We start from the raw sequence: 24,521 nt of genomic DNA on the forward strand, positions 1-24,521 counted from the left end.
ATTCCTAGAGGCATGGCATTCATCCACAAACTCCATCAACAAACACATCGACCTGGACCCAATATACCAACCACTGCAGCGGACAGCTGAAACTGACAACCGGAAGCGGCAGGGACAGACCACTATAAACACTAGAGGAAACATCAAAGAAGCGCTTCGCAGGAGGCTCCCAAGCACTGATGATGTCGCCTAGCCAGGGGACGAAACGTTTGCAACAAAAACTTCCAGCTCGGCGAACAGAATCAGATATTTCAATCAGATCAAAACATAATGCCAGCATGTTTGTGTGCTGGAGCTCTCTGCCTAACTGCCTTACTTTCCTCTATTCAGGTATTCCTTCAAATTTACATATTTTGGTCATTTCTCTTCATATCTCCTCTTGTGGCTTAGTACTGTATTGGGTTTTATAATGCCCTTGTAAAGTGCCTTGGCATATTTTATTACACCAATGGTGCTGCCGTGTGGGAGGCATGGTATTGACAAATCCATGGCAAAAAAGCAGTCTTTGGGATTAAAATATAGAAAGGTATCATGGTGAACAAATGGTACAACACAGTCCTGTTCCCATGCTGCTAAGAACCGTAGGATCAATGATGGAAAGACAATATTACTTTAAGCTTAAAGACTTCATAGTAGTTTCTTGGCAATGAAAGGCTGTATGTTTTGGAACTGGCAATTAAGGTTTTTTATATCACCCCAAAGGATAGATTAGATTGCCTCAACTAAACCTCCTTATGATATGTTTCTATATCTAAAATAGTCAATAAAAATGTATTGTAAAAGGTAATTTTGAGAATAGAGACATGTCTTAACTATGTTGTCCAAGTTGGGCAATGGGCTTTGCCATCTCATTGCATTGATAATCTCATCCCTGCTACTATAGAAAAACATCAAATGGAATCCTCGTTGATTCCTATGGCCTCACGGGGGAACTGGCAGCAAAGTCGGCACTTGGCTGTATTTGTGCAGCTCTTATTTGCTGGCAACTGTGATATCCAGAATGATTTAAGGACATAAACAAAAATAAAGAGGTTTGATCTCAAATAATAAAAGCACCCCTTATTTCCTTGAGAAATTGAAGACTTAAGGCCTATATGTAGAACACTGAAGACACCCAATTTATTGATGGGCAATTGCAATAAATATGCAAGTGTCAAGCACAAAGGAAATCCATTCAGTAAATCTACTACTACCATTATTCCTCCAGGAATAGAATCATTATGGCACAGAAGGAGACCATTCAATGCAATGAATGCTTACCAGCTCTCAGTTGAACAGTCAAGCAGTCCCATTCTCAGCTCTATTTCACAAGCTCTGCATTTACATTTTGATCAAGTGGACATTTAGCTTCCTTTTAAAAGCATACTTGTTCTGTTTCCATGGTTAAAAAAAATGGCCAATTTGGCCATTACTTCAGCATATTAATTTGTCCAATTTTAGCTAACTAGTCCATTATGAATTTGACCGTTGTCTTATACTGTGATGAACAGAAATAATTCACATGGATATTATGTTATCTTGATAAATTTGCATAGACGTACACTGTGCATGCACTTATTTCCACATTCCTTTTGTCCACATCGTCACATCTACCTTTACAAGCTGCCATTGCATCCTTCACCTCCCTCTTCTGTTTCTTTAGCTGCATCAGCTCATTTCGAAGCTGCTCCTTTTCTTTCTCCAGTTTCTCTTTCTCTTCAATGAATTTTTTTAGATCGGCCTCCGTTCGATTCTTCCCAAATTTGGTTTCAATTGATACTGGGATAGATTTAAGAGCAAAGTCTTAGCATAAAGCTTACTGCAGATTATCAGAAAGAATTCATCAATGCAAGTCAAGCCAGCTGTCGGAACTGTTCGAGCTGGAGATCAGAAAGTTCCAGAGCAAGACGTGGCATTATTACATTCTGACATGACTGAAGTGCAAAAATAAGGTTGGGAATCTCCTATTGGAACAGTTTTTAATGGCATCACAAGTAATTGTTACAGATCACTGTCGACAGGTTAATGTGAGAATCCCAGTAAGAAATGCTTGCAGCTAAATTGCAATGAAGCACACATGACAAATAAACACATTTTAAGACTGTTCAGATACATATAGAAGAGAGCTACCTGTTGCAGCTCACATTAACCCCATTGCAAGTGTAAATCTCCTCTATCAATCCCCTTGGGTAATGAACGGGCACTGTTTGCAATATTCCTGGCACCTTTAGATGCCCAGCATCAAGTCAGCAAGACTTCAAGGGATCAATGGAGACTCCCATCTAAAAACTAAGTTTGAAGCTTTTTTACTTTAATTTCCATGGAACTGGGAGCAGTAGTGCTCATCCAGGCTGCACATTTATATTCTGGGTTGCTGCTTATCCGAACCTGGCACCGCTCTCCTCCTAATGTCTCGGTGTCAAATCCTGCTGTCACTCTGTGACCTGGTGAGGCGCCTTGGTGGAACTGAATGCTAGCCCCTGCTTGCCAATACTGTCATAAAGAGGTTGGTCATTTTGCTACTGTAGGGATATGCAGGAAACACTGTACAGAGATCCTGCCTCATTAGTGGATGATTGACTTTTCAGGTAACAGTGCATAAGCAGATTGAATTAGAGAAAAAAATAGGAGCTGGGTTATATTGAACCTACTCCACCATTCAGTTAATCCATGGCTTATCTTATACCTCAATAGCACTTTGCCAGTTGCTCTCCACATCCCTGGATTCCCTTAAAAAGTCTATTGGTCTATCAACTTCCATTTTGAGTATACTCAATGCCTGATTATGTATAGCTCTTTGGGATACAGAGTTTCAAAATTAACAAATTTAAATCCTAAGTGAAGAAATAGCTTTTTAGCTCAGTCCTACATAAATTCTGGTGAGATCAGTTCTGAGCTGGACTGCTGTGGAGTGTTGGAAATATATGGAAATGGTTTTCTACATTGTGGATGTTAAGAGCAAACAGATTCAAATGGGAATTTTTTTAAGACATCAGTTTCGCTGTAAGAGTGAGATCCATGGTTCACCTGTTGCACTCAGCTTCTGCTTTTCAATGCACTCCGTCACTGTCTTCACTTGTGGATTACTTGCTGGTGTGCCATTCTTATTCTGATCAGCCCAAGGCATCACCACTTTCTGACTATTTGAAGGCTTGCTGCCAGCCTTTGAGGACTTTTCTTCAAACTCTGCTTTCACTTGGGATATCTGAGTGCCAGAAAACAAGTAAAGTTCAGCTTATTATCACCTACGTTGTTGGAGGGGATTCTGAGAGACAGGACCTGCATGCATTTGGAGAGGCAAGGACTGATTAGGGATAGTGAGCATGGTTTTATGTGTGGGAAATCCTGTCTCACAAACTTGATTGAGTGCTTTTTGAGGATGTGACCAAGCAGACAAATGAGGGCAGAGCAGTAGTCATGGTCCACATGGACTTTAGCAAGGTCTTCAACAAGTTCTACATAGTAGACTGCTAAATAAGGTTAGATCACATTGGATCCAGGGAGAGCTAGCTAATTGAATATAAAATTGACTTGATGATAAGAGACAGAGAGTGGTGGTAGAGAGTTGTTGGTTAGACTGGAAGCCTGTGACCAGCAGTATTCTACAAGGATCGGTGCTGGGTCTACTGTTGTTCTTCATTTAAATAAACAAATTGGATGAGAATATAGGAGGCATAGTTAGTAAGGCTGTGGATGATACCAAAATTGGTGGTAGAGCAGACAGCGAAGAAGGTTATCTAAGATTACAATAGGATTTTGATCAGCTGGGCTAATGGGTCAAGGAGTGGCAGATGGAGTTGAATTTAGATAAATGAAAGATGTTGCATTTTGGTAAAACACACCAGGACAGAACTGGGACAGTTAAGGTAGGCCCTGGGGAGTGTTGTCAAACAGAGAGACCTGGGGGTTCAGGTATATAGCTCCTTGAAAGTGGTGCCACAGGTAGACAAGGTGATGAAGAAGGCATTTGGCATGCTTGCCTTCATTGGTCAGAGCACTGAGTATAGGAGTTAGGACATCACGTTGTGGCTAAACATTGGTGAGGCCACTTTTGGAGTTTTGCATACAGTTCTGGTCATCCTGCTATCGGAAGAATGTTATTAAACTGGAAAGGGTGTAGAAGAGATTCACAAGGATGTTACCAGGACTGGAGGATTCAAATTATAAGGAGAGACTGGGACATTTGCCCTGAAGCGTCAGAGGTTGAGGGGTACCTCATAGAGGTTCATATGATCATGGCAGGCATAGATAAGAGGAATAGACAAGGTATTTTTTTGGGTAGGGGAGTCCAAAACTAGACGGCATAGATTTAAGGTGAGAGGGGAAAGATGAAAAAGGGACCTGAAAGGCAACTTTTACAAACAGAGGGTGGTGCATATATGGAGTGAACTGCCTGAGGAAGTGGCAGAGGTGGGTACAATTACAACATTTAAAAGTCATTTGGACAGGTACATGAATAGGAAAGGTTTAGAGGGCTATGGGCCAAACGCAGGCAAATGGGACTAGTTCAGTTTGGGAAACCTGGTTGGCGTTAACCAGTAGGACTGAAGGATCTGTTTCCATGTTGTATGACGCTATGATGTATCCCACATATGGAATCCTCTACAAAATGCTGAATATGCAAAATACTTGCTATTAACTAAAATAAACAATATACTTAGAATTACAGAATCCATACAGTGCAGAAGGTGACCATTCAGCCCACACTGACCCTCCGAAGAGCATCCCACCCAGACCCAACCCGCTACTCTATCCCTGTAACCTTGCATTTCCCATCACCAATCTACCTAGCCAGCACATTCCTGGACACTATGGGCAATATAACATGGCTAGTCTATTTCACCTGCACATCTTTCGATCATTGAGGAAACCCATCCAAAACATGCAAACACCACCACAGACCTGAAGGTGGAATTGAACCTGAGTTCCTGGCGCTGTGAGGCAGCAGTGCTAACCATCGTCCTTTCCAACTTGTACTCCTTGTAGAAGAGATTGCTGTGTAATATTTCTCTGGAAATTCTGTGTTCTTCAAGTTGAGGGAAATTGATGTTGGGAATAAAATAATTGCAGACATCCAATGTGGGAATGCATGATGTTGACCTCTAGTATAATACAATTCATTCTGCTTGCCACAACCCCACAGTCTGAACAAGAGCCTGGCTAGTATTTCTGCTGCACCACCCTCATCATCCTGTGGCATTGCTGAGTAAAACTGCCAAATAATTGCCAATTAGAGGCAGTTCTGTGATGTGGACTCAAGTTTACTGGCAATTAAAAAGAAACTAAGTTCACAGCAGACCATTACAGCTCCAGGCTAATACGATACTCTGGTCATGAGGTGGAAATAATGGACTTAGTCTCCTGGGTTGTGAAATTTAATATTTTTATCAATCTCTTGTGATGCTCGTCATGATGAAGCAATTTTTATTTTGTAAAAAACTGAATCGATATGCAAAATGGTTGGCTGTAAGGATTCGCTGCAGCATAAGTTAAATAGAATGACACTGTTGTTACAAGATTTATATTGTGAGGACAAATTATGTAAATTAGGCTTGTATTACCTTAAGTACAGAAGATCTTGTGGTGCAGTGCATAATATCTCTGTAACTAAATTCAAGGTTTGAGTTCTCGTAGCCCCTCTCTAGGACAGTAACCTTTTGCTCCTGATGGAGGCAGGAGGCACTTCATCAGCAGAGTGATGGCTTTCTGCATTATGAATGATAGCACTGAGTTGTGAAAGATGACTAAAGGTTACAAGACAGCTGGACTTGTTGCATCCTCTTAACATCAGTGGTGTGAATGATTTAGCAGCTGCCAAGAATGTGTTTCAGTGGTTTAAAAGGGGTTCCCCACCCCTTCCCCAGCAGTGACCCAGGCAGCGGAATGTCTGCTTAAGAATGATAATCGTCTGCTCCATGGATTTCGTGTAACACCATGGATGACAATGCCTACCTTCTATTGTTTTTCAATTGGTCAGGTAGCTGAGACAGATTATCAGCTCTTTTCAGAGAGAGTATCCCATTTCTCTGAGTAGGCACATTCAGATTTTTGGTGATGACCAAAGATGGCCAGAAAGGTTTCGAATGATACATGATCCCATACAGCAATTTACTGGACTCTGCATGTTAAAGAGTTTACCTTGATACCAGACTCCAAAGGCCTTGCAGTGATCCCAGAATCAGAATCACTGGCTGTGTCTTTGTCATTCATTTGTATAAGATTTGAAGGTTCTCTTCCATTCTCAGAGTTTGATGCATTTGGTTGTACATTAGAAGCCAATTTGTTGTTACTAGAGTGAAGGAATGATTTTACTGGAGTTAGGTCCAAGTAAACCCTTGTTTGATCTTCCCCATAGCACTGTTCCTCATTAGTTTTATCATCCTGTATAAAAACAGAACACATGGTCAATTTACCAAAAAGGAATAATTAACAATAGGTATTTCAAACACAGCCTTTGGGCAGTGATTATCTGGCTCCTGTTTTTCAATTCTATCCCAATCCAATTTTCAAGCGCATGAAGATATGATTCGAATCTAGTCTTAAATTCTGATGAGAATGTGAATCCAGAGTAATGAGCCTGGATTTGCAGAGAGGAGTGAGGCTGCTTGCTGCTGACCTCCAAGAAAGATTTGCACAAGCATTGAATGATCTCTGTGACATGGATTTCACCACTTTTGACATTAATTTCATAGGGCCCGTTAAAGAGGACGTCTAGCAGCCAGCAACAATGATGTAACTAAGCGTGCTAAGCAGCCAAAGACATTGCAGAATTCTCACATCTGGCAAACCAGGAAGTAACAAGAATAGAAAGAGCTGGAGAAACTCAGCAAGTCTGGCAGCATATGTCGAAAGAGAAACAGTGCTGTTATTAACAAAAACTTTCCTCACTCCCTTCAAACACGGAGTCATTGGACTTGAAATATTAATTCTGTTTCTTGTTCCATAAATGCACTTTCTGTTTTATTTCAGATCCCCAACATGTACAGTGCTTTGATGTTAAACCAGGAAGTAAAATACAGTTACTATCCTTCGACTTTTAAGCTATTCGGATTGGATTAAAGCACTGAAACATAACAAACAATCATTTACAAAAATGAATTAATTTAATAATGGTAAAACATATAGGATTTTAATTGTGAAGTGATTTCTACAAATATAAAATTAGGTTCTCCAGTGTCAGAGAGGTTTTCAGCAGTAATTATGACCCTGTATGACATAAAAAATCCAGTTACTCCTCATTCAAGAAAGATATAAGTTACATTCAATGCTTTAGGCTCAGAGACACTAGCAGGTATCTTGTGAAAAACAAATTGAATGTTTTCTTTCCAGTTAACTGAACAAAAACACAGGACTGGAAAGACCTTGATTCATTGCAAGCGTTTAAAGACCATTGGACATCTCAAAGCACTTTACAGCCAATGGGATGTTTTTAAAGTTCAGTCATTGTTGCAATTGCAATTCAATCCTCTGAGATTGAAATGTTTAATTTTTTAGTTAATTCAAGTGACTTCTAAAGCTCTCTACCTGGGAATTTTAAACAGGTCCTTTAGAGGAACAAACACTTTTTTCTGCATTTAATCATGCACATGCATGAAATAACTCCTCAAGTTACCCTTTGTTACATATGTAGAGTACATGGTAAAGCTCCCTCAGAGCCAGCTCTCAGGGTGAGCAGAACCTCTGAGACTCCTGTTTATATCTGGCAGCAAGGGCTCCCTGTTTTGACCAGAATAATAGCCCCAATCAGAGACTCATATTCTATGAGGTCCACCTGGCTGAACTCATCACAATCACCACAATTCAGACACTAGTAACTTCTGCCAGTTTCATCAATGCAATCCCAAAATTGAGCCCATTGTTCCGCTGGCCCTTACAACAATAACTGGTTGAGTTTGGACAACCACTTAATGGGGGAGAGGAGGGGGGAGAAGAGGTGAAGAAATGAATTGTAGTTGTGGGCTATCTGGTCCAGTCAACTATGTTGAACCATCAGGCCACTCAGTGTTTTCACATTAATAAACCGACTCATAATGCAAAGATCAAACGAATGGATGTTATCCGTTTCTAGAATAAATTATTCTGCATGTAACATTTCTCTGCATGATCACCATATAGTACTGCAAAAAGATTGCACTGTTCAATATGAACCTTATTTTAAACAATGCTGTGTGGGTTTTGTGTTTAGTTTTTCTGCCTTTTGTTCCAGCATAATTCTTCCAATTGTTCCAGAATTGACAGAAAAGACTGTGGGATTTTAAGAGCAAATTGCACAGAGTCCAACTTGAATTTTCAGGATATTTTTCAGTAGCCTTACGAACATCTTGTTGGAACTCCACACAGTTGGTCACATCCTGGGGTAAATGAATCACCATGGGGAGTTCTTGCTAATTGTGTTCCTTTCCAGTACTTCAAGGAGGCTCTGAAAGTTACATTCAATGCTTTAGGCTCAGAGACACTAGCAGGTATCTTGTGAAAAACAAATCGAATGTTTTGTTTCCAGTTAACTGAACAAAAACACAGGACTGGAAAGACCTTGATTCATCGCAAGCGTTTAAAGACCATTGGACATCTCAAAGCACTTTACAGCAAATGGGATGTTTTTAACGTTCAGTCATTGTTGCAATTGCAATTCATGCAACCACATAAAACCAACAATGCGATGATAGTCAGATAATCTGTGTTTTGTGATTGAGGGGTTATATATTGGTCAGGACACTGGGGATAATGACTGTTGCTCTTTTCCCTAATAGGGTACCATGGGGATCCTGGTTTTTCTGCCTCCATTGCAACTACTCTAATGATGCTACCATCTACAGTCAGTGGTGATTCCAACAGGTCTTCCTTTCTCCTCAAGCAAACATTCTACCCTCCTGCATGGCTGACTTGGCCCTCAGCCATGTCCAACCCATTTGGCTTAGTTCTTCCCCCATTTCTTCCCCTCTTTCCCATCAATAGGGATCCCCTTATGTTCACTTTCCACCCAACTAGCCTCCGTATTCAAAGGATCAACCTCCATTATTTCAGCCACCTCTAACAGGATGTCAATACCAAGCATATCTTCCTCTTCCCTTCCTTGCCAGCATTCTGTAGGGGCCATTCCTTCTGCCACACACTGGCCCAGTCTTACATCACTCCCAACACTTCATCCCACGCAACTGCAGAAGGTGAAAAAGCCACCCCTTTACCTCCTCCCTGTTCATTGTCCAAGGTCCCATCCACACCTTCCAGATGAAGCAAAGTCTTTCAATCTAGTCTACTGCATCTATTCCTCACCATACAGTCTCCTTTACATTTGCAGCACCAAATGCAGACTGTGTGACTGCTTTGCCGGTCTTTGACAAAGGTAAACACAGGAGGCTGCCAAATAAAAGCCCACGCTGTTGAGGACAAGCTACTGGCATGGATAGAGGATTGGCTGACTAACAGAAGGCAGGGATTGGGATAAAGGGGTCTTATTCAGGACGGCACCTGTTGACTAGTAAAGTTCCGCAGTGGGTCAGTGTTAGGACCACACTATTCAAGTTATACATTAATGAACTGGATAAAGGAACTGAGGGCATTGTATCATCTGCAAACCTAGCAACAAAGATAGGTGGAGGAACAGGTAGTGTTGAGGAAGTGGGGAGGCTGCAGAAGGACTTGGACAAGTTAAAAGAGTTGCAAAAAAGTGGCAGATAGAACACAATGTGGCAAAGTATGAGGTTATGAACTTTAGAGGGAAGAACAGAGATACAGACTATTTTCTAACCAGGAAAAGCTTAGGAAATCTGAAGCACAAAGTGACTTGGGGAAGTCCTACTTCAGGTTATAGTTAAGGCTAACATGCAGGCATAGCTGGCAGTTAGGGACACAAATGCAATGTTCGCAATCATTTCAAGAGGGCTATAACGCAAGAGCAGAGATGTACTCCTGAGACTGAATAAGGCTTTGGTCAGACCACTGTTTGAAATATTGTGAGCAGTTTTGGGCCCTGTTTTTGGGAAGGATGTGGTGGCATTGGAGTGGGTCCAGAAGAGATTTACAAGAATGATCCCAAGCATGAAGGGCTTGACATATGAGGAGATCTCTGGGTCGATACTCAGTGGTGTTTAGGAGGATGCGGAGGGATTCATTGAAACTTACAGAATGCCTACAGGCCTGGATAGAGTGGATGTGGAGAGGAAGTTTCCACTAGTAGAAGAGACTAGGACCTGAAGGCAGAGCCTCAGAGTGAAGGGATGGTCCTTTAGAACTGAGATGAGGAGGAATTTCTTCAGAAGGCAGTGAATCTGTGGAATTCATTGCCACAAAGGTCTTTGGAGGCCAAGATATTGAATGTATTTGAGATGTGGATAGATAGGTCACTGATTGGTGAGGAGATCAAGGTTACAGGAAGAAGGCAGAAAAATGGGGTTGAGAACCGTATCTGCCATGATTGAATACTGGAACTATGGGCCAAATAGCCTAGTTCTGATCCTACATTTTATGGTCTTATGTCCACAAAAATGATCTGGATCTTCTGGTCGCATGCCATTTAAATGCATAATCTCAATTCCATGCTGATATTTCTGACCTGGGTCTGCTGCAGCATTCCAGAAAAGCCCAATGCAACCCTGAGGAAATGCCATGCATCTGATTTTCTGTTTTGACAGTTTACCCACTTCAGGACTCAACACTGAGTTCAACAACTTCAGACCATGAACTCTGAAGTCCACTTTGATTTCTCCCCTTCTTCCCCAACCCAGCATCTGTTTTACAAGGTCTTGCACACAGTAGAGCTGGTCTATTTATTGCTATTGCCTACTAACACTTTTTGTTGACACCTATTTTTCAACTTTACCTCTTCTCTGGAACCATTTGCACTGCCTTTGCCTCTTAAACCCATTAAACAGGACATATTATCGGAATGTGGAGATGATACACAAGTTGCCAATGCAGTAAAGAGGGAAAGTGAAGGAACAAAGCCTCCCATTTCTCTGTGTGATATTGTACAGACAATGTCTTACTGACTCACTCACTGAACCTGTCCAACCCCCTTCCCAGCCTTTCTGTGTCCTCCTTGCATCTTACTGTCCCACATCACTTTGTGTTATCAGCAAACAGAACACAGGATCCCATCATGTGTTTGAGATTATACTGAAGATATGGAATGTGTTTTATAAATGTCCATCCCTCAGTTACTTTGTGGGGTCAGGCACATCTTTAATATCTGCTCGACTTGCTCCACTCCCTTTCTCCAGCGTAAATTCCACTACCTCCAGTCACTTTCGGATCCACCGAAGAGTCAGATTCAATTTGAAATGTTCATTTGTTTCTCTCTCCACAGATGCTTCTAGACCTGCTGCGTTTCTCCAGCATTTCCTGCTCTTATTTCACACATGGGCCATGCAGGGTTAAGACAGCAGATTCTATAGTATTTAGCTGTCATATCAGATAGGCCTGGCTGAACAAATAGTTCCAAAAATAGCATCTTAGCGTAAGACTATATCAGCCTTGAATTTTGCCCTCAAACTCTAGAATAAGACTCGAAACTGGAATCTTGCGACTCAGAGGCAAAACAGTTACCCATTGAGTTGTGTCTGACCCATCATCTAGTTAGAAAATACCTTTGTATCGAACAAATACAGAAATTTCTGGGGAAACTCAGCAGCTTTGGCTGCATCTGTGAAGAGAAAATTGCTACCAAATTTTTGAGTCCAATGATCCTCCTGCAGATCTGATAGCAGCTCAGAAAAGATGGCATATAGGCTGATGATGGGAAGGAGAAACAGGAGTAAGATGGGGTGGAGCTCATAGAGAGCGAGAGAGAAGGAAAATACAACAGTGAGCGAACAAAGCAATTTTTGATAGTAAGCCAGGAAGAAGAGAAGCTAGATAGGTGAAAATGGGTTGGCTTTACTGAAAGGAGTTGAGGTGGGGGGATGCAAAGACATGGAAGGGGGTGGTGATGCTCTAAAATGGTTAAACTTGATATCGAATCCTGAAGGGTATAGAAGACAAGGTGTTGTTCTGCTAGCTTGAGCTGAACCTCACTGGAGCACTGCAGCAAGCCTGAGACTGAAATGTTAGCATGGGAACAGGGTAGCAGGAGACTGGAAACTCAAGTCATTTTTACAGACAGAGTGTGGGTTTGCTGCAAAGGGATCACCCAGTCTACCTTTTTTCTCCCTAGAGTAAAGGAGACCACCTCACGCACAGTGAATACAGTAAACTAGATTGAGAGAAGTGCAGGTAAATTGCTGCCTCACCTGGAAGGTCTGGGGCTTTGGATAGTGAGGAAGGAGGAAGTAAATGGGCAGGTGTTACACCTTTTGCGATTGCATGGGATGGTACTGTGAGGGTGGGGGAGATGTTGGGAGTGGAGGAGGAGTGGACCAGTGTTCTGGTGGGAATAGCCCCTGTGAAATGTTGACAAGGGAAGGGAGGGGAATATGTGTCTCATGGTGGTATCCCACTTTGTACCTTGCATATTTTTTTAACTGTCACTTTCAAGTCAGTTAAAATCAGGTCACTCATAGGATTGACACTATGAATTAAAAAGGATTATTTGTGATCAATTAATTTTCATCTACATTAAAATAAATTGAATCAAGTTCTCAAATAACTTATCACTCTTAAATAGCTTAAGGATTTTAAAAAAAGAGCAATCTTAAAAATGCATTAAAACATTCCACAGTTGTGTTGGTTTATGGCAGATTTCCATTTGAGCACTATGGGGGAAAAATACTTTTCAAAATTAATAGATTATTGGGTGCAATTTGTATCAGAATCCCTGATTCTGCCTGAAGCAGAGACTTGATTCCCGAGTCAAAAACAGAAATTGCTGGAGAAACCCAGCAGATCAGGCAGCATCTATGGGAAGAAAGCATTAAAGTTTCGAGTCTGGTAGCTCTTCATTAGCACTCACAACTTTGTTTTATTTTTAATCTACACCTGAGCGTTTGCCAGAAATCATACACTTACAGCCATAGAGCTGGAAAGCACAGAAACAGACCCTTCAGCCCAACTCATCCATGCCAACCAGCTATCCAACACTTGGCCCATATCCCTCTAAACCCTTCCTATTCATTTACCAATGCAAATGCCTCTTAAATGTTGTAATTGTGCCGGCCTCCATCACTTCCTCTGGCAGCTCATTCCATACGCGCACAACCCTCTGCATGAAAAAGTTGCCTTTTAGATCCCTTTTAAATTTTTCCCCTCTCACCCTAAACCTATGCTGACTAGTTCTGGACTCCCCCACCCCAGAGAAAAGGCTGTGTCTTTACCCTATCCATGCCCCTCATGATTTTATAAAAGGCCACCCCTCAGCCTCCAACACTCCAGGGAAAACAGCCCCCGTCTATTCAGCCTCTCCCTGTAGCTCAAACCCTCTAACCCTGCCAACATCCTTGTAAATCTTTTCCGAACCCTTTCAAGTTTCACAACATCCTTTCGATAAGAGGGCTGTTAAGATGCATTATGCCCTTTGCTTTTGATGGACATATATCAAAATTTATGTTTATACCTCTGCTGTGGAAACTTTGATTAAAAATGTACTCTTCTGCATTTTTCTCTCAAATTGTAAAAATAACAAAAGAAATGTTCCTACCACAGATTCAGGTACATCCACATCATCATACAGGTCATCAGTCTGGTTCTGCACCACAGGTAAATCATCGATGTATGTGTTTGGCTCTGAGTATCTACGCTGCAGTAAGCTAAAAGGCAAGAAAAATGCTAATTAAGCAAATAATCTATTCACTAAAATACATACAGATAGTAGTTCATTTCCAACTTTATGTATGAATATAGTTGGGGCTGGTTTATTCAGTCAACTAAATGATTATTGTGTGCTTCAGGATGTGCCAAACATGTAGGTTTGATTTCTGTTTTGGCTGAGAGGAACTTGCAAACTGCCTCCTCGTTCTGCCGCGAGAGAGAAAGGCTGCAACAAATCACCACAAAATGCAAAGAGTAAAGGCTCAGAATGGAGCATCAACTGACGATTAGTCAAGGGTCTGCCTTTGGACATAGCACACATGAAACAGCATAAGCATATACTCAGAAAGACAGACTTACCATGAAGTCTGAGTGGCTTTAAAACATTGCTCCTTTATGCTTAGGAATGGGTTTCAAACAATTGTTATAGCTTTTTCTTTTAAGGAGGTATAATTCCTGATTAAGTTGACCGCCACTCAGTAGAATGAGGGTTTTTAGTTCCATCAATAATGTTACTTTTGAAGCTTTCTCAGGCACAAGTTCCTCATTGAAAATCCCATAATTTTAGATAATCTTCAGAAAAAAACAAATGCCAAACGCACAGCCTTAAAGCTGAAAATAACTGAACACCCAATTCTGCAGGAGATACTTTACTTTTACTTCACCCTATAAACCATGCATGTGTTACTGAAAAATGTATTTCTAAATAGAAAATGTGACTCACTATAAAGAATGTTTGGCTGCATGCACTATACAAGACACTCGGTCAGCATCAACATAGTCATAAGTGAACTCTTCAGGGTCTGTCTTAGATCCTGATTCAGCCAGCAGAAGACCAAGCCAGTAACCCATTTCTTCTGAAGACTTAGCCTGCAAAAGACAAGTAGAATATTTTTATGAAACATGCCAACATAAATGTGTACAAAAAAGGCATAAGGCCAATAAGAGTGAAAGAAATAGCAACAAAATTTATATTGAAGTAATGCCTTCATTGTAAATTACGCAGTAAGGAATTTCACGGAATCCAAATAAAGCATAAATAAATGATCCTGTTGGCAGAGTTAAGGGAAATGCTTAAAATGATGGCTGAGACATTGACTCTTATCATGTCACTCGAAAGGTATAAGTGAGGACTGCAGATGCTGGAGTTCCAGAGTTGAAAAATGTCGTGCTGGAAAAACACAGCAGGCCAGGCAGCATCCGAAGATCAGGAGAATCGACGTTTCGGGCATAAGCCCTCCTTCAGGATTTCTGAAGAAGGGCTTATGTCCGAAACGTCAATTCTCCTGCTCCTCGGATGCTGCCTGGCTTGCTGTGTTTTTCCAGCACGATATTTTTCAACTCTGGTACTCCAGCATCTGCAGTCCTCACTTTCTCCTAGTTGATCTTAACCTACTGCGAATCCTCTTGCAAAGATGCCTACCTTGAAGAAGCTCTCCTCCTCCCTCTACAAGGATCTCAGTGAGTCCCTCTCTCACTGCACCCCCCAGGTCATCTCCTCTGTCCTGAAGCTCTTCAGCCACGTCCTGAAACAAACTCGCTACTACAGCCACTCGAAAGGTATGCCAATTTCCTCAGGGGATTAAGGATCATGGGCCGGTGTGTTTGTAGCTCGCCTAAACTTTCCTCATTGAATTGCGTGGTGGGAAATTCACATAATCTGTCTGATATGTTTTCATTGCTATTTTAGACAGAGGAAGAGAAATGGAAATGCACAAGTATTTAAACTTAGAATAAATATAAGTATTTATCACTTGTTTGATGTGAGCGATATTACCTCATGATTCTTGATAGTGTTGTGAAGAGGGCAAGGTTTGTTGGTGTTTTTACCTATTATAGATCAGGTATTTTAATGGACAGTTGTATAATGGTTATGTTCAATATAGCTGGGCAAAAGTTGACAAGACCAAATTACTGCACATCTAAACTATGATTTTGTAAAATGGTGAACATATTGCATAACAATATTAGTAGGTTCAGTCAAAAATGTCAGTGTGATAGATGTGCAAAAGAAGAAAACAATTTGTTCATAATGGCAAGTGGTTTGTGTCTGGAAAACGCTTCCTGGAAGTGTGGTAGAGATAGGCAGCATTGAGACACTCAAGAGGACAGTAGATGGTTATTTGAATAGAAGCAATGGACAATGGCATGAGGAAAAGGCTTGTGATTGGCACAAAGTCATAATGTTAATTTGGCGAGCCTAGGTAGACATGATGGGCAGAATGGTATCTCACTGTACCAAAACAATATTGTCATTCTGCAACATAGGCACAGCTATAAAATCAAAATTTTAAATTAAACAAACCTTCACATACTGCACTTATTATGATTAAGACAGAGAACATGAATGCCTGTGCAGTGTTCATGTTACCTCTAAAGAAGCTACCTCCTCGCCATCGTGCAAAATGCGGAAGGAATATAAATGTTCTGGACTAGAGTCAGGAATAACCTCACAGCCTTCTAGACTCAGAGGATTTTGAACAGCTTTGTTTTTGCTCTTGTCCTGATAGAAGTGGATAAGTCCATTTTTAACCTGACACCAACGGGTACGCCACTGGCTGTTCATAAACACATTCAAATACCCTGTCAAAAGAAGAATGCAAGTCTGCTTAAATCATTCACACCGCACGTAATTATATCCACATGCAACAGCTTTCCAGAAGAACTATTTTGCAGAGTTGATATTGAGACTGCTCCTTTAATGTTAATGGCATGAACTATCATCTGCGCTTTCTGGTGGGCACCCTTGCTGAAGCAGCAGCACTGTGCTCATGTGATCATTCAGCATGAATATTTCCACTTTGATTCTAACTGTGGGTATTTAAGGTGGTGCTCACAATTTCTTTTTCTTTTTTGATTTATTGTCTTTAGCAGTTCAGGATTTTAGCATCCTGCACTTCTCACATCAGGAGCCTTGTCTATGAAACATCAAGAGGCCTGTAAGTATCCATTGAGCCAGAATTTTCCCCTTTGCTTGCCTGCCAGAAACATTTCCCATTTCAAGCAACAAGTCTTTTTCTCTGTCTCACATTGCACTGAAACTGGAGTAGACTTTGAACATAAGCAATTAGTGCTGGGCAAGCGGACTGGCTCAAATATCTGTTTGAAATAGGTTTAAGTTTGAAAGTTCTGTGGATAGGCACAGAGGAAGTTAATCAATGAAATGTAATTACATCTGTATCTGTGTATCCCTATTACCTTCAGTTCCTGCCCTGGCCAGATAGCCATCCATGCTGGGACCATGAAAATATCACATGTGACTGCAACCTATGAGGTGAACTAACTAAGATTACCAAATTAGATATACTTGGATGTTATTGATTTAAGTCAGTTGCAGTTGACAATGACATAGAAAGTCCATAGAGTCTGGAAAGAGTTGAATCACAGAATCTCTATGGTGCAGATAGAGGGCATTTGACCCATTGAGTCTGCACTGACCCCACCCCGCCAAAAAGCATCCCATTCCCCCGCCCAAACTCACCCTCACCTAACCATATCCTCATAGCCCTACATTTCTCATGACTAATCCACCTAGCTGACACATCCTTGGACACTATGGGCAACTTAGTATGGCCAATCAAACAAACTTACACATCTTTGGACTGTCGGAGGAAACTGGACACCCAGAGGCAACCTACACAGACCTAGGGAGAATGTGCAAACTCTACAAAGTAGCCAAGTCTGGAATCATACATTGATTCATTGCACTGTGAGGCAATAGGAGAATCACTGAGCCACTGTGCCATCCCAAGTCCTTTCCTTATTCTATGTTTTCTTATATTCGTACTCTTATATGATGCCCCAAGATGACAATTCACATGTAAAATGTAAAACATTGACTTGGAAGCAATTTTGGTCCGGTCACCTTGATTATCCTGTCTCTAAAGTTATCAAATGAAAAGAAAAGAAAATGCTGGAAACGCCCAGGTCAGGCTGCAGCTAAAAAGTAAGCTGACATTTAAGATTTTGATAAAGTGCTCTCTCTGAAGCATTCATCTAACTTTCTTCTTCAGGTGTCAGTTGATGATGTCCTGATTTTGCTTCAACCATAATCGTAGGCAGTTATTCAGCTCATAATAAAGCCAATAAACTGATCAACTCCAGAATCTAAGTATTAAAAACCACAAAGTCTGTTATCTGCTTGTCACTGATGACCTGCAAATCCAATCTATAACAACAGAGCACATTTATAATCAATAATACAATACCAGTTTGAAGTCATACCTGATTTTCTCCTTATATTTAATGACACAAAGTGCCACATGGTGGCAGTAACTTTACACTTTACAGAACATCTACTTGACATATAAACTACAATTAACTCACCTGATGCTTCAACATTCTTCTTATTGTTAATGGGAATCTCCACAGATATAGGCTTCTTTTTCCCAAGATTCATAAAACTACTCAGCTTCAGACCTGCAGTTTTAAGGTCGCCAATACTGGATTTCTTTTTCACTGGACAGAAAATTAAAGGTCAAAGATAATTTAATCATATAAATGTTCCAAATTCTTGTTATCATTTCCATTTCAATTGCATTTCCCAAATTTCCATGCAAATTGGAACCAGAGAAATAGATGTTAATTAATGCTCTATTCCATGAAAAACCCAAATGTGCATAAATGTAAAACCATGACAATACAAAAGCAAAATATTGCAGATTCTGGAGGACTGAAGTATAAACAGAAAATTCTAGAAACACTGAACAGCAACATTCCCTCTAACATTTATCATCCATACACAAAGTTAATTTAATAACATACGATGATAATGTTTGGATGTGTACCATCAGTAGAAACAAAAGTATCTCAAATATATTTTCAAATGTGCCATACATATCAAAAAGAAAGAAAGAATAAGCTGGCAGCCACTGACATTGCAACATGTCAGTTCAAGTTACATTTTAAATATGGTATGGTGGCACTTGAGCTCCTATGTTTTAATGTCAGTAATAACTACAGCACTACCATACATGATACTTTTAGTTTTATATTGCACTTCTCTAATTTTAGGGAGCTGGAAAGTTGAAGGATGAGGCTAATGCGCAAGTGACATGGGTCTAAATCTCATTGTGGCAGTTGGTGAAGTTAAATTCAATAAAAGACAGAAAATTCTGGAAACATTCAGCAGCACTGTTGCCTCTAATTTTTCAATTCAAGAAAAATCTGCAAAATATAACTACTTTCAGTCACACTGATAACTGGAATCAATAGCTGTAAAAATGGATCTGGATCACAAATGTCCCTTAGGTAAGGGAAATCGGCTGTCACTATCTGGTTTGGCCTACATGTGACTTCAGACCTACAGCAATGAGGTTGACTCTTTAACTGCTCTATAAAGTTGCCACTCAGTTCAAGGATAATTAGGGATGGGCAGCAATGTGCTGGTCTTGCCAGTGATGCCCATATCCCATTAATGAATAAAGAAAAAGAAATGCAGTTATTTGATGAAAGAAAAACTAAATTGGAGCAGAACAGGGATAATTTCCAATCTGATGAACACAAAAATAAGTTACAAAGGAGGCTGCCCGACCGAATTGATAGAAAATGTGGAAAAGGTAACTTCTATTTCTTTTCCAGCTTTTACTTAAAATTGCTGAGAATAGTGAGGAAACTGGCTCAGTAATTTTTTCATCTAAACAAACATAATTAGTCATAGGCAAAGTGTCTCTTGGAAATAAGCTCTCATGAACTGGAGGTTAAGGGTCAGCAAGGTAAAAGGGTTAGATTTTTGTGACTGAGCTGATCAGCTTGAATTGGGAAATTTCTCAAGTTGCCAAATCCACCTTGCTGGAAAGGCCATCCAATGACACAGTTTTCATTCGGGAATGGGAATGTTGGGCGAATTCAGAATGCTAACCCTGGAACTGAACGTAAGTGGCTACAGTAGCAGCAGAATACTGAGGCAGGCTGATCGGAAAGCCGGCCTCAATTCTCAGGACTCCATCCAGTTGATTGTGTTGATTGCTGTTAGGGGAATCTGACATTCCCTCATACCTCACCCATTCACCATGCCAACTCATACTATCTGTCAAACCCCGATGCTTCTAGTCCGCATATCAGCTCATATCAATTTAAGGCCCTTCCATACACCCAATGTACACTTTTAGCAGAGCCAATGAACCACACAGTAGCAATGGCATGTTAATAACTGCTCAGAAAAAAAAACTAGTCTCCAATTTTAAGTTGAGGTAAAATAAGTTGCTGTTTCTCCACCTTTTGAGAAGTCTTAATGAGATAAATTATTAGAACATCAATAATAAAGGTTTCAAATACTTCACACATTTCAATTTTGTGGAAGTACACATTGAGATATTGATAACAGAGATCACAGACAGAATTCTTTGCTCTAACCATTTAAAGATGTCAATCAGCAATGTCAATAGTTCTCTACAATTGTCAAAACAGAAACACTTGCTAACATCATCCTTTGCTCCGTCAGTTCTAACTATAGAGCTCTTATGCCTGTCCTCATTATATGTTCCTGGCTGCTTCATATGGTTAAAGAACAGATGTTATTCTCAAAACAAGATTATTGAAAAGATGAATCTTTTCTGAGTATTTTTATACAGGATATCTAAATGATTTATTGGTTCTGTACATACCGCATCCTGGTTAAATGGGCATAGAGGACAATGAGTAGGGAGTGATTTGGTATGAATAGTAGGAGGGGCAATGAGTTGGTGGTGGGGGGGTAATGACTGGCATTAAGTTGGAGATGGAGGCAGAATGGGGGCCATTTTAGTGGCATGGGGCCTTCAATAAGACATTTAAGTCTACCCTTAAAAAGATTTGAAATCCTGATTATGGTTCACAAATCCTCTGAGGGGCTGTGACCGAGGAGTAAACAGAAAGCTTGCCTGGCTCCTTGTAGGTTGCGGAGGTCTAGGAGACGCCTGTACCAGATATCGAGCCGGCAAAATCAGACGCTCATGTTGCAAGCTTTCTACCCACTGTTTTATCTTGGTTCAGAAAAAATAAGGGGTTGTGGGAATGGGGAACCAGAATTGGGTGCCACCTTCCATTCTTGAATGGCACCACATGACTCCATCAAAATCTGGGCTGTTGTTTCACCTGACTAGGAAATCTGACTAGGGCACCATTTCAGGATTTTGAGCCAATTATTTCATAATCTATGACTGAGGCAAGAAGAAATGCCTTCACTCAAAAGATTGTGAATATTTGGAAACTTCGGTTGTGGATGCTCCATTATTGAATATCTTGAAGGCTGAAGTGAATGGATTTTTGGTTTCTGAAGGAAACAAGGGATATGGGGAGTGGATGTAAAGTGGAAGTGTAAGATCGGCCAGGATCATACCACATGTTGGAGGAGATTCAATGAGGCTGTACGGTTTACTGCTGCTCCTGCATCTTGTGTTCTTATATGTAACTCTTTGGTCTTTTTTAAACCAAGATTGGAAACAAAAAGTCTTAGTAGAATCTAAAATGAGCATTAGTGAGCAAGTTATCAGGTGAATGGTTGAGAAAGTGCTGCTTTATACAGCTGTTGATGACTTATTCCATTGTTTTGTAGAAAGGGCTTATATTGGCCAGAGTGGATTTGTCCTGCTTTCTCTGGACAACATTCGCAGAGGTCATTTTCCACAAAGTTGGATAGATGTCAATATTGTAAGTGTAATAGAACAGCATATAATTATGTTCTAAAAAGATTAAACTCTAAATAATTTAGAGTTTAAGCAAAAATGTAGAATAATGTTTATAGAAAGATTAATTAACAATACCACGCAATGATTCCACTTGAATCTGTTTTACTTCAGAATTTATAAACAATGTTGAAATACAGATAGTGATTAAAAGGAACAGTCAGAATCAGTGGCCATAAGAGTTCCTTTCATGCTTTTCTTTGTTCTATAATTTCCTGTAACTCTGAAGTAAGGCAATTGTTTGAAAATAGCACAATATCAGTGTTTAAACCAGACTATGTACTCACATAGGGTGGGAGAAAAAATTAACATGTAAGAGAAATGACACAAGGTAACACTATCTCAGTAAAAACTGTGAACCAACCTACCACCTTCAGCATTACAGGTAAAAAATCAAAAGTCTTGTTTTCTAAAGAGCCCTTACCACTTAAGTATTGCATTTGGGTAAAAAAGAAGACAAGTAATTTTATCTTTTTGAGTCTCCCTTGCAGCCTTACATATCTCCATGTACCTAAGGGGTCCAGAGGATATTTTCTCTCACTCCATAACAATCAATAATCAGGAAAAGTCAAATGAAATGGGCAAGCTGCTTCCATTGGCAGGACAGTCAGATGCTGAAGGTTACAAATCAAGATAACTGGAATGAATGATGATAAAGAAACAGTATATTTACAGTGTTTTTTTTTAAATTATCTGGACTGGGAGTGCTGTGGAAGCTGATTCAATAATAATTTTCAATAGAGACCTGGATATATATGTGAAGAGGAATACTTTTTAGGGCCAAAGGGAAATTGCAAGGCAGTATGGCTAAATGGATGGCTCTGTCAAAGGACTGGGATAAGTGCTGAGTTCTGTGCTGCATTATCCTATGATTCCATAAACTCTTCTATCCATGCTCACCTCATTAATTCAATTTTCCAATACATTAGCCCAAACATGCCTAAGGATTGGAGAATGATACATTTACACAGAAATTCACGGAATTAAGAATCGATTGGATTTCTGGATCAAGCTGAAACTGGGTTATCACTAGCAAAGGTGATGGCAATGTCTGGATAATTAACAAGAGTTCCTGAACTGGCACTTGTTTTGGGACCTGAGATTCACCGCATCATAAAGGAGATACAGCCTGACTAATATCAATTCGACATGGAGGTCTTTGGCATATATAGTTTTATTATGCACACTATACTCAGATCACGTCTTGGATAGGGCAATATTTAGACAGTCTATGAATCTATGAATCAAACCATCCAATGCAACTCTTAACAGCCTGGAAGATTGATATCCTGGCTACTGGTTTTGATGGATTATTGAGTCTGGGGTGAAGAAGTAGGTTAGCTCCATATTTGAGGTAGGATCAATGATTCTTTGAATAGCTTCGCATTGTAGGCTTACATTTGCTTCCGTGAACACAATGCTCCAGTGAATTTGAAGGGCAGTATAGAGATTGAATTGGATAGAAACTTCATGATCACAGTGCATTGCACAAAATCTAAGTGGTGTTTTATTAAGGAACTATTTTATGCCAGGCAACAAAGACATATTTGTTGTCTTGACATTTTGAGTAGAACAGCAAAGCTTGAAAATATTATACAATGATATTTGTATTAATTCCAATCATTTATTTGTTTAACTTTAAATAAATGTGTCTGTTGGCATGACCCTCCATCCGATATTCAAACTACCTCGGAACAATAAAAGGTCATGTGCTTACAGGGAATAAATTCCAGTAAGAGAGAAGATAGTGATGGGATCTTTGTAAGTTTCCCGATTCTCATTCAATTTACCATATTTGCTGAACCATATTTAGGCTGGGGAGAATGCAGATGATGGCCTGCAGGGGATATGAGGTTTGTTGGAGTTGGTGTTGAGCCCAGGTGGAATATTTATCATAAAAATCCCCAATAGATCAATAAGTGAACGAACAATGGAGTAATACAACTTGATAAATCGGACCAGGGAAATAGATTTTTTTTTGGTTTATGGATTGAATAATGAGAGGGACTTGCTGCACTGAATTATATTTTTTTTGGAGGAAAATGTGTTTAAGAAGAAACATAATCCAGTGAAAAATCACCCAATGGCACTCACAGTCTAGATAGAAGGAGACTATTTAACTTGGACTGTAAGTACAGACAATGGTCTAAAGCATAAATTTAATGATGCATAAGTACAACAAAAGGTCACAATGTCGTTTTATATATGTGATAGAGGATCCAACCCATACCACTAACGGAAGGATTCAATAGATTTAAGAAAAAGAAAATGGATAAATCTTAGGCACAGAATGGAAATAAAGTTTAGGGAAAAGTAAAAGTAAAAGAGATCAAATACCCAGGAACACACTGGCTCTGATCCTGCAGAATTCTGGATAGATCAGTGAAAACAACTCACTGAGACTCAATGTTGGAGCACGTAAGGTTATACAGATATTGTGATGGTCTTTGTATTTCATTTTTGGTGAAAGGAATATTAGGTTACACAATCTGCAACAAACTTAGGAGGATAAAGTTCACAGCACAGCAGAATGCACATGGCCTGCAGAAAGGACAGGGCTATTGGGCCAAATACTCCCGCCTTGTTCTGGCAGACGTTCATCACATAACCCTCCATGAAAAGCTGAGTTGCAAAACGACAAGAACAATCCCATCTTTTTTATCATGTCTTATTCATTTGTATTAATAGATTTAACCAAAAGCCAACAGTTAATTAACTGACCACAGGGGTTACAGCTGTATTCTATGCCAGGGTATAAAGCATCAAGAACAGTGCCCATCCACGTTTTCTTTCATTAAGAAAAACAGCTCGAGATATGTCTATCCAAGGTTTTTTCTTGTGCTCTATCCAGTTTTGCACTCAAACAGTAAAGACAAAACATACAACTGATTATATCTACTGACAGATAATTAGCATACCATCCTTAGCCTCCATGATATCATGTACAGATCCACCATCGGTACTGTTTCCACTCTCTGATGCACCTGAATAACGTTCTGATGAATCCAGCTAAAATAGAAACAAGACCATTGGTCAGTACTACCTAGAACAGCCAGATGCCCACAAAGCTATCTTCTTTGGCAGGGGGGTATCAAGTCAATATATCCAAAGTAGATGCCGATTTTGGAGAGAGTAATAGAATGCAGCTTCCAAGAGATGCTGGATTAGATTAGATTAGATTAGATTACTTACAGTGTG

The 24,521-nt window shown here is 40.1% G+C and overlaps 1 protein-coding gene across 1 annotated transcript in view; it reads right to left on the reverse strand.

The window, feature by feature from the left end:
* The window catches only part of afap1l2 (actin filament associated protein 1-like 2), a 49,863-nt gene that overhangs the window by 14,756 nt on the left and 10,586 nt on the right, over window positions 1–24,521 (reverse strand). The window contains exons 5-12 of the mRNA XM_043713165.1: window positions 24,242–24,332; window positions 17,986–18,117; window positions 16,031–16,242; window positions 14,384–14,529; window positions 13,550–13,658; window positions 6,118–6,360; window positions 3,007–3,184; window positions 1,594–1,758 (exon numbers count right to left, since the gene is read on the reverse strand). Of these exons, the coding sequence (XP_043569100.1) occupies window positions 1,594–1,758; window positions 3,007–3,184; window positions 6,118–6,360; window positions 13,550–13,658; window positions 14,384–14,529; window positions 16,031–16,242; window positions 17,986–18,117; window positions 24,242–24,332 (1,276 nt within the window). The remainder of the gene's footprint in view (window positions 1–1,593; window positions 1,759–3,006; window positions 3,185–6,117; window positions 6,361–13,549; window positions 13,659–14,383; window positions 14,530–16,030; window positions 16,243–17,985; window positions 18,118–24,241; window positions 24,333–24,521) is intronic.

Source organism: Chiloscyllium plagiosum, chromosome 22 (genome assembly GCF_004010195.1).
Source record: "Chiloscyllium plagiosum isolate BGI_BamShark_2017 chromosome 22, ASM401019v2, whole genome shotgun sequence".
Taxonomy (NCBI): Eukaryota; Metazoa; Chordata; class Chondrichthyes; order Orectolobiformes; family Hemiscylliidae; genus Chiloscyllium; species Chiloscyllium plagiosum.